General features: G+C 43.8%; 1 protein-coding gene across 1 annotated transcript; it reads left to right on the top strand.

The window, feature by feature from the left end:
- The first annotated feature begins 116 nt into the window (after nt 1-116).
- Nucleotides 117-8,200, top strand: LOC134437684 (uncharacterized). Its single transcript, XM_063187193.1, has 9 exons — nt 117-270; nt 365-420; nt 549-745; nt 920-1,037; nt 1,169-1,338; nt 2,306-2,403; nt 3,861-3,991; nt 4,541-4,657; nt 8,089-8,200. Exons 1-9 carry the CDS (start codon nt 248-250, stop codon nt 8,178-8,180), a joined length of 1,002 nt encoding a protein of 333 aa, XP_063043263.1. The 5' UTR covers nt 117-247; the 3' UTR covers nt 8,181-8,200.
- Nucleotides 8,201-10,196: the final 1,996 nt, after the last annotated feature.

The raw sequence follows: 10,196 nt of genomic DNA, 5'->3' as shown, positions 1-10,196 counted from the left end.
TAAATAGCCAAGTTGAAATGTGGAATGTGACCAGAGTTCTACCACCACGCCTTAATTATCTGCAAGGTCTTGCCTCGGCCTGTTATTGGTCGCTGAGGAAGTCAAGTGGCAGCCTTCCCTATGAAAAACTCTGGTATATTTATTTCAGTCCTCTGTAGCCGACCGCAGCGAATTGCAGCAGAGGTAATTTTACATGACGAAAATTTAATAATTGGATTGCATTGGACGAAAACACACGTTGGATAAAATGACGTCAGACAGTTCGCTGAAGTGAGTGTTATTTTACTAAATATAATATTTGTGTAAGATGCCATGCTCTAAATTGGAGCCTAATTAAGTTGTGCTCACTGAATTTATTCTGCAGGTATTTAGCTGCCATGTTAATGCTATGCAAATGCGCTGGCGCAAAGAACAGCTGGGGTGAGTAGGCCTACAGTCAACTTTACTACAACTCCCCTCTCTCCAAACCACATGCGACACACTTTTCCTAGGCAGTCTGTGATGCTACTCTTGGCTACTGTTAAATTGTTTCTTTGTTTCTCCTGAAGACCCTCGTGTGACTTCCGAATGCTACGACACGAGCATTGCATTTTCCGTGGAACGTTCCGAGATGGACATTCGGTGGGAGATTGGCGGTACCCCCCTCACAGAGAGTCTGGCCTTCATTCGTGGTTATACCATGTACAATACCACTCAGCACAAGGTCCTAGTGGTTCCATTATTTTCTATTGGTTACCGATATGAGGTAAGTACCCTATCTTGAGCGACTTCCTCACGAAAAGGCAAATAATATTGTACCAAATTGGGCAGCCTATGCCTCTTCAAGGCTAAACCAAAAAAAATCCTTAGTGCCCTATACCATGCTACTAGTGTAATTGTTGTCCTCGTTTAATTGTTTTCTTTGTTTTCTATGTACTAGGACATCAAACTTGGGCACTTCTATGGAAGTTTTGGGGTAACATTCAGAGACACCAAGGCCTGGAATGTGTCAAAAACTGTAACTGAACGATGCATGTTCAAAACCCAAGAACTCATAGGTAGGCCTATGCTCTAATCAGGTGTCACTGTCTAATTATGAAGTTATGTAGACGATTTTCTTGAGGAAGCCAATGTTCACCTATAATAAAAAATAGATGGAAATCACCTTTGTCTGCTTCCTCCTTTGCAGTATGTGACCCCACTGGAGTTGTGAGCGTGGTGGCGAGTACCATAATGGTGTCGCCTTGGATGAACCCCAACAAGACCTCTCTCCTAGACACCAACTGCCGACCTGTGGAGACCGACAACAATAGAGTTCTCTTCGTCTTCACCGTTAACACCTGTGGCACTAAGAGCAGGGTTGGTAACTTCACCACTATTCAAATGTACTTGCTGAGGACCACATTGGCACTAAACCCATAGACCAACCGAGCTGTGCAGTCGGCCCTAACCCTCTCTGTAGCTACCCTGTACATAGTCCAGCAGGTGCGGGGCATACAGACTAGGGATGGTACAAACCGCACCGAAAACCGAAACCGTACAATTCACACACCATACCGAACCGTGAAATGCAGTCCATGGCAAACCGCAATTCATGTACTGCCCAGAAAAATATGTAAAACAGAGATTCTAGGAGTATCTTATCCAGTGTCTCGGATTAACACATTAGCATATAAGACCAATCAGAGGATGACACAATTAAAATCTCATTATAAGCCTATCCAAAACATATGTAGGATATTTAGTGATAAGTCTGATTCTATTAGCCTCTTGAAAGAGGGCATTTGGAACGCTCAGACAGCGCACATCAGCTGACGACAGCTGATTCAACTTGCGCATCATCACTTCATAATTGCAGTTATATAAATATGGTTTAATATTCCCAGTGCACCATTTATCATGAACTAAAAAAAAAGAACCGTAGAGAACCGAAAACCGTGACCTTGACACCGTGATATGAACCGAACCGTGAATTTTGTGAACCGTTCCACCCCTAATACAGACGGACGAGCCCTTAAACCCCCAAAAACATGGTCTCTAACATCTGGCCTGGAACTGTGAATCATTTTGAAAACCAGCAACACTCGTGGAAGGGGGCTTTCTTATTGTCTGGCCCAGGGGCCCATGGAATTATTATCCGTCCCTGTTCCTGCTTGTCTGCACACCCACAACATCACTGTGTGCCACCACCAACACATGCCACACCTAACCTTATTGACCTAGGGTGCAGATAATTTCTACAAACACCCTTTCCTAGTGCTTATTTCTGCATGCCGCTGTTAAGCTTGTCAGCCTTGTGCTTATCTTCTGTGCTCCTGCATTTCAGATCGGAGCAAACTATGTGTCCTACGAAAATGAGATCATCTTATTTCGAGACGTTTTGTCATCCGGACAAGCCTTCATCACCAGAGATTCTGACTTCAGGTATGCCCAACTTCATCATCACATTAGTCCTTGTATATGACCTGGAATGACATTCCAGAATTAGAGATGCACCGGATCCTGGTTTTTAGGATCCTGCCGGATACCGGATCCACTGCTTAAGATCCTGCCGGATCCGGAACCGGATACCGGATCCTACGAAAGTGTTGAAACACATGGGCAACTCGCACACGTAGGCCCTTTTTATTACGTTGGCGCAAACTGTTTTTAAGACTCATTGGCTTACTGCCACACTGCCTTCAACGACCGCTTCCAGAGGGCTTTCACTCCATGGAGCGATTGGGGTTGTGAAAGACTGACTGAAAAGCCTAGGCTACGTAAAAAGTAGAGATGCCCCAGATCCTGATTTTTAGGTAACTGCCGGATACCGGATCCACTGCTTAAGATCCTGCCGGATCCGGATAGTCTGAAAAACCCGATTATCCTGCCGGATCCGGAACCGGATCTTGGATCCTGTACATTTCTATCCAGAATGTTAACATGACTCAGAAATATGTGTTCTTGACCTCCATGTCATGATTTACACCTGATTATAACATTTGTCGAAATGCTGTGGTGAAATCAATGTGTGGATATTTCATTTTTTATGATTTACCGGCTGTAGTTATTTGACACACTAAACACCCAAAACGTTTTTCATGCTCCTGCTGTAACGAATGACTATAAAGGGGGATTCATACTTGTCGTGACTGGCGCTACCCTCCTTCATACTTCACTCGCGACCTCACTCGCGACCTCACTCGCGCCGTCACGTGACCCAAAATGACGTCACACGCCGTGTCGTGAGCTGCCGTGGCGCGACGTCGTGCACCCCAGATATTTTGTAACTTGTCGTGCGCCACCAGCGACCATACAGGTAGGCAGACAAAGCAGGAGTTGCAAAGAGAGGCTACAACTACTGTAGGCTACTACAGAATGGATCATGCATCATTTTGAGGATAATAAAATGTCCTAGAGTTATTTTATCTTCTCTCTTAAATGTTGTTCAGTGAAACAATTGTTTACTTTGTTCAGAAGCACGTTGTGTTCGGCGATATATTTAAACAATTCTGCCGCCAGAACAATGCTCTCACATGGTCTTGGAATGATCTGGCAATGTAGGCTACAACAAAACATATATGTTTCAATGTGGTAAGTCACAAGTCAGACGTTCAGTAGCCCTACAGCAGCCGTGTTTGGCTTTCTATTTTATACATCCGTAGAACTCACGCTGCGAGTTGCGGAAGATACTGCCGTTTCTCTCATGAACAGCAGAGGGCACTTCCGACAATGCGAGCGAAAGCCTTCTGAAGTATGAATAGTCTGTCGCAAGTGATGACGTCATTAATGGTTCTCGCGCCACACGCGACAAAATGCGCACGTGAAGTATGCAGAGCCCTTAAGAATGTGAAGAGAATGTAAGAGTGTGATCAATCATTTTTTCCCTGTATTATTTCCAGGCTGGTCATCGGATGTACCTACCGTGCCACTGGCGTCGCCACCCTCTCTGTGGACACCGTGCCAAGCGGTGGCCTTCAGGCGGCTGGCAAGGGCTCCGTGGCACAGAAGAGGCAAGACCTGACTCGTAAACGTAAGCTGGGGTGTTGCTTACTGCAGGTTCTGTTGGCACACAGCCTTTGTGCCCAAACGCACGCAGAATGCACTGGCTGCCTCTCAAACTTTTTCAATTCATGCATAATCTCTGTCTTCTATTCTCCTCATACACACTCTTTCTCTCTTGCTCTGTGTTGGTAAATAATAAAACTTACATTCATATTCTCGAATGCGGAAGCAAAGTGATTGAGCATTACAACACAATAACACTCACTCACAAAGGAACTAACATAATCACTAGCATAATCACAAGGCCTATGTGGAGGAATAGAGAATACAGGAGTTTACTGGTCAAGCGGGGTTGGTGTAGAAGATAAGATTAAACATTTTCATTCTCTCTGTCTGTGTGTCTCTCTGTCTGTGTGTGTGTGTGTGTGTCTCTCTCTCTCTCTCTGTCTGTCTCTCTCTCTGTCTCTGTCTCTCTCTCTCTGTCTGTCTGTCTCTCTCTCTCTCTCTCTCTCTCTCTCTCTCTCTCTCTCTCTCTCTCTCTCTCTCTCTCTCTCTCTCTCTCTCTCTCTCTCAACAGGAAGTCGCTTCAAGCCCATCAGCAATGACCTGCTGAACACCCTGAGGGCGGAGGCTGGATCTCCTCAGACCCAGCAGCTGAACCCTGTGCCCCTCTCCCCCACCCATGACACGCCAGGTAAGGAGACCGCCATACACATCTACCGTATTGTCTGTTAGCATAGACAGTCTAATAAATGGACACCGCATACGTGACGCCACCCATAGACTTTAGCAGGGAGCAAAAGAAGCAAATTTGGAACCGCAGCGGGCTGCCATGGTGGCGCACCAGAGCATCGCTTACAATACGCCGGCCGCTCACGACCAGTTCCAAATATTGGTGCAGTTGTTGTAGCAGATGCCGAGGTCTGAAGGAACAGGTCGCTACTGTCAATTACGACAGCTCTGCCAAGGAAGGTTGTCCCAGTGATGGGCCATCCAAATTCAAAACCTTACCTGCCCGATTTGTAGCCTGGTTCATACCGGACCTCTGTGGATCCCCCTGGAGGCGCTCACAAAGCCGTGCGGAACTACTGTGGTCGGGCAAGAGCCAGGCAACCCTATTTGGACAGATAATGCCAATTCATTTGGGATATGTGGCACCTCATTGTGGCTTCTGAGTGCAGGTTGCCCATCTGCACACAGTAACAGACAATAATGTAGAAGCAAAAACAGCATGCCATGCCATAGTGGCAATAGGTCTATGTTGCCGTAAGTAGGGGGAGACTGGGGTTGGTTGTCACTTTTTTTTAACTTAAACCTAATTTCAGGAAAAACGGTATCTTGCAAGAAAGCAATTTTTACCATGAAAGACTCGATTGATCAAATTAAATTTAAGAATGCAGTAGTGATTCTCTTTGGCGCAGGCCGCAACTTGCTTCGAAGAATTCCAATGAAGTGGGCGCATATCCTGCCGATGGATAAGGCAGGGGGCAAGAGCCTACGCCCCCCTTCACAGGACCGGGACCGACTGGTGAGGTTGACTGGAGGTGGTGGCATCCGCAGCAGAGTACCGAGGGGACCATCATTGACCCAGGGCCGCAATGTTTGGAGCAGACGGTCTCTGCATTCCTCGTTGTGGCAAAGGCTGGAGAGAAGATGCTGGTACTGCTTCCGAAGCAGGGGCCCATTGTAGTACATCTCCACGAAGCAAGGACCAACTGGCAATGGAGGCTGATGGGGAGGAGGTGGGAGTGTCGACACCAGCGTACTCTAGTCCAGTGGTTCCCAACCTTTTTCTTCAGGGACCCATGTTTTTACTATTGTAAGCTTTGGTGACCCAACCACGCGAGCGCCCGCACGAGACGAAGTCACAAGATGCCCTCTGTTTCCTGCGAAAACTAATTTTAGTTATTTTATTCCTCAATTTGTCTGTGGTGAAATTTAGAATAAATGTTTAATGTAGCACTTACAATGTGTTGCTTCTATGCATTTATTAGTTAAATGCTTTGTCTTTTATTCAACATGGGCTATATATATTTAAAATGAAACCCCTTGAAATCAAGAGGGCTCAACGACCCCCTGTGGATCTTTGGCGACCCATAAGGGGGGTCCCGACCCATAGGTTGGGAACTACTGCTCTAGTCAACGAAGAGCAGAGATGGACAGAAGGTTTTTGAATGACCGTGTAGGCGTCCTATTGGCTGAAGAAATTGAATGAGGGTGTGCCTGAGAATTAGGGCAGTGATTGATTGGTTCATGCAAGTGAGTAATTGAGCTAAATATCGTCTCATCTTCCTGGCAGAACTTAACGGCATAGCTTACATTTGTATACAGCTTCAATGCTTCATGTTGTCAGGTACATTTGAATAGCCATAGATCCCATAGAATCCATTCTCGTCAAAGGCACCTTGTGAAAATGTGACAACCAAACCCGGGTTTGGTTGTCACAATGTTATTCTAATGCAAATGTAGTGTATTTCACACACAAACTGAATGTGAAACACCTCATGCTATGGCTAACACCACAGGCAGTGAAAAGTATTGTGACAACCAACCCCTAAAGCAGTGTGACTGACGACCAAGCTCAGCGGACATGTTTCACTCTTTTTCAGGCTAGCTCCAACATGGATTGCCTTAGTAAAGAAAAAACTGTACCAAAATTGTAGCTTACTTTTCATTAGGGCTGGAACATTAACACGTTAATTAGTATTAATTAATCATGCAATTTGATTAATTAATTAACGTGATTAAAAAAAATAATCTCAGTATAATATAGCTGCATAGTTCTAGATTAGACCAGTGGAGGGCAGTATTACGCCTGATGGTGAACAGCCTGCTGAAATTGAGAAGAGTTCTCTCTCTTTTAAAAATGAATATTTTTAGATGAAGCTTATTTATTGTAATTATTAAAAAAAAAAACACTGTTCTCAAATCGGATATATAAATGTGAATTAATGTGATTAATTAGATTAATTAATTCCAAAGCCTATAGATTCATTTGATTAAAAATTCGATAAAAAAGTCCCAGCCCTACTCTTTATACTTTCAGTTGGCCATACTGGTTTTGATGTCAGGCCATAGAGCAATGAGCGAGAAGAAAAAAGATAGACTACTCAAAATGTTCATTTTCATGTGAAAAACACATTGTTGTCTCACCTCAAGGTTGTACCGTTTTCATCTCCACTATCAACTTACATTTCTGTGTCAATGGTTTTGATCAGTGACTTTCAGGGGCTGAGATGGTGTGTGACAACCAAAACTTGTGACGACCAACCCTGTTCTCCCCTACTCTTCTCTTTTTTTAGCTGTATTTATTACACCATGTGCTATAATGTACTTGACATATGGGATTAAGTCTTGCACAAGCTTTTAAATGCAAGGCCATTTTTTATTTAGAAATAAATTCCGTTTTTTCCTTTCATGTTAAGAAGCACCTTGTCTCTGCAACTTTTGTATTGATTATAGAGTAGACTATGCAGACCTTCTGTATATATATTATGAACGCTTCAACTCAATCCCTGTGTCAGATTGACTCTATCATGCTTCCCTGAGGTTCATTACTACTCTAGGCCTCTAACCCATTACTGTGCTCTGTGTGCCAGAGTGCAATGGCCTGCACTGACTACCAGGAGACTCACCCACTGGTAACCTTTAATATGCAAGACAATACTAGCACTACTGCCAACCTACATCTGCAGCCTAATCACAGTGAGAAACATTGACTTGTGTGGTTTTCGTTCCAATGACAATTTTCTACTTTCTGTCCTGTGTTTTCATACTGAACGGGGAAAAAGGGCCTTAGCTTTTTTGTGCCCCCACCTCATGGAACAATTTACCAAAGCACTTGAAATGAACAGAATTGAATTCCAGGATGAGAGCACTTGAGACAGAGTCCATTGTCTGAAATTGTTTTATTTGTTTTTTTGTTGTTGTTTTTTTTATTGCAACTGAATTTTTAATTTGTAACTTGTGCTGCCACTTGGCCAGGACGCCCTTGAAACAGAGATTTTTAACCTCAAAGGGTCAATTCTTCCTGGTAAATTAAAGGGTTTTTTTTATTTTTTTATAATGATTGTTGAATGTTAGTGGTGTCCTAAAAAATATTTTTTCTTTTCGCATTTATTTCAGGTGCGTTCGTCTTCATGGCAGTTCTTCTAGTGCTCATGTCTGTTCTGGGTATTTCACTTGCTGTCATCAAGAAAATGTGCTCTTTAAAATAAAACTGTTTTGGAAAAGACAATGTTTGCAATAACTTAACTATACAATTGATATTTAGTTCGTTATGAGCCACAATGTTCTCTCTCAAACACACTAGTAGCACACTGACATGCAGAAAGTTAGCATGCATTTAAGGTGCTGTTTCCACATCAGACGCAACATGTGGATAAAAATAAAAACTCTATTGACGGGTGCATTTATCCCCCTAAATGGGATATTTTTTAAGCCAGATTTTTGATATGTGGATTTTATAACTTTTTGCGTGGAAAATGGAAGACCATAACCAATGCGTTTTCAAAAATAGGGCTATGTGGAAACTGCACCTAAATAAGCATTTAAGAGCTGGTAGTGTACTATTTACTGAGGATGGTTTCTCAAATTGTAACTCTCTACCCGTTCAGCATAATCAAACATTTTAAAGGTGTTGTAAAGCTACCCACACTTTTCTAGAAAATAGACTGCCCTTCTTTTTCTCCCTCGAGTTGCAAAGGGAGCCTCTTGCCTGCCCTCTTACCTGGCCTTGTCCCATCTCCGTGGAGACAATAAAGTCTCCCCGGTGTCAACCCAGGCAGGGCAGGGAGATTTCCCCATTGAACATCTCAATTGCAAATGACATTATGACCTTGACTACAATGGCGATGCAAGGTATTTAGGTGCTGCTTCCACGAAGTAGGATATTTTTTTTAGCTGGGAATGTTTTTGTCCTGTTTAGGTGGAAATGCAACATGAGTATAAAAATAAAAACTCCATTGTAACAGGTGCGTTGTAGCCCCCTAAATGGGATATTTTTAAAGCTGGGTTTTTGATATGTGTGTTTTTAAAACTCTGCTACGTGTAAACGGAAGGCCTAAACCAGTGCTGCTTTTGCTAAGCAGCGAGCATAGACACTGCGCCAGTTTGATGCATTGTGGTAATAACATTCTAACCAGAATGCATCAAACTGGCAAAGTGCGCATGCTTGCTGCCTAGCAAAAGCAGCACTGCTTCGTCACGAACGAGCCTATTGCATCAGCTCTGGTATGGGAGTCACAGCAAGATACGCTGAGCTAAAGGCCTGGTCTGATAGGTCAGTGCTACCGATAACAGAGAGGGTCTATGGGTAGTACGAGAGAGGAATCTCGAGACTTTTTCCGGATGGTACTGTCCACTAAGTGGTGCCATCCAGACAGCGCAGTAGAGGGCCAAGGAGTGCAGACTGAGCTGTTAGAATGAATGGCGTCCCATGGAGCTCAACCACAGATCAGAGAGGGTCTATGGGTAATACGAGAGAGGAATCTCGCGACTTTTTCCGGGTGGTACTGTCCACTAAGTGGCGCCATCCTGACAGCGCAGAGGAGCGCCAAGGAGCGCAGAGGCTGTTAGAATGAATGGGGTCCCACCATGGAGCTCAACCACAGACGCTGCCATTGCTTTGGAAGAGAACTGGTATCATCGTTTCATTTTATTTTTCCCAAATGTAGGATAAATTATCCTTTCAAACAGCACTTAATTTGAATGTTTAAACTCGCTGGATCTTTGTAAAATATGTCTTTATTGTCAACATGACGTCACGAGTGGCTTCACACACTGCGTTTGGATTGGTCGGCTGGCTGCATTGCTGTGATCACGACTGCCGTAAAGCAATTTTGTTTGCAAGATGCTAGCAGAGCCTGACTTATAAATGCCAAAGCTGTAGGAAATCAGGACATAACTCCCAGGTAATTGTACATTTCATTTAAATCCACATTGGTTTCTCAGAACTTACAGTAATATTGTCAAGTTTCAGCCGACAGCGAGCACAATTGTCAGTTAATAGCGCCAGCCAGAGCCATCTAATATCAGAGTTACGCCACTCCCTAGGTGAACCTGCAGGACCAATCTTTCCACAGAGGGCGAGATTGGACACTGTGAGTGCATCACGGAGCGTTAACATGGAAATCCCCATTGACTTTAGTTCTATTAGAAGTTACTTAGTTCCAGGAGGTGGCCGTAGAACACAGAAAATGTGGTAAAGGTAATGTAATTTGTTTGTACTTAAT

The sequence above is a fragment of the Engraulis encrasicolus genome, chromosome 21 (assembly GCF_034702125.1).
Source record: "Engraulis encrasicolus isolate BLACKSEA-1 chromosome 21, IST_EnEncr_1.0, whole genome shotgun sequence".
Taxonomy (NCBI): Eukaryota; Metazoa; Chordata; class Actinopteri; order Clupeiformes; family Engraulidae; genus Engraulis; species Engraulis encrasicolus.
The sequence above is the reverse complement of the archived record's forward strand: the minus strand, read 5'-3'. Positions and strand labels throughout refer to the sequence as shown.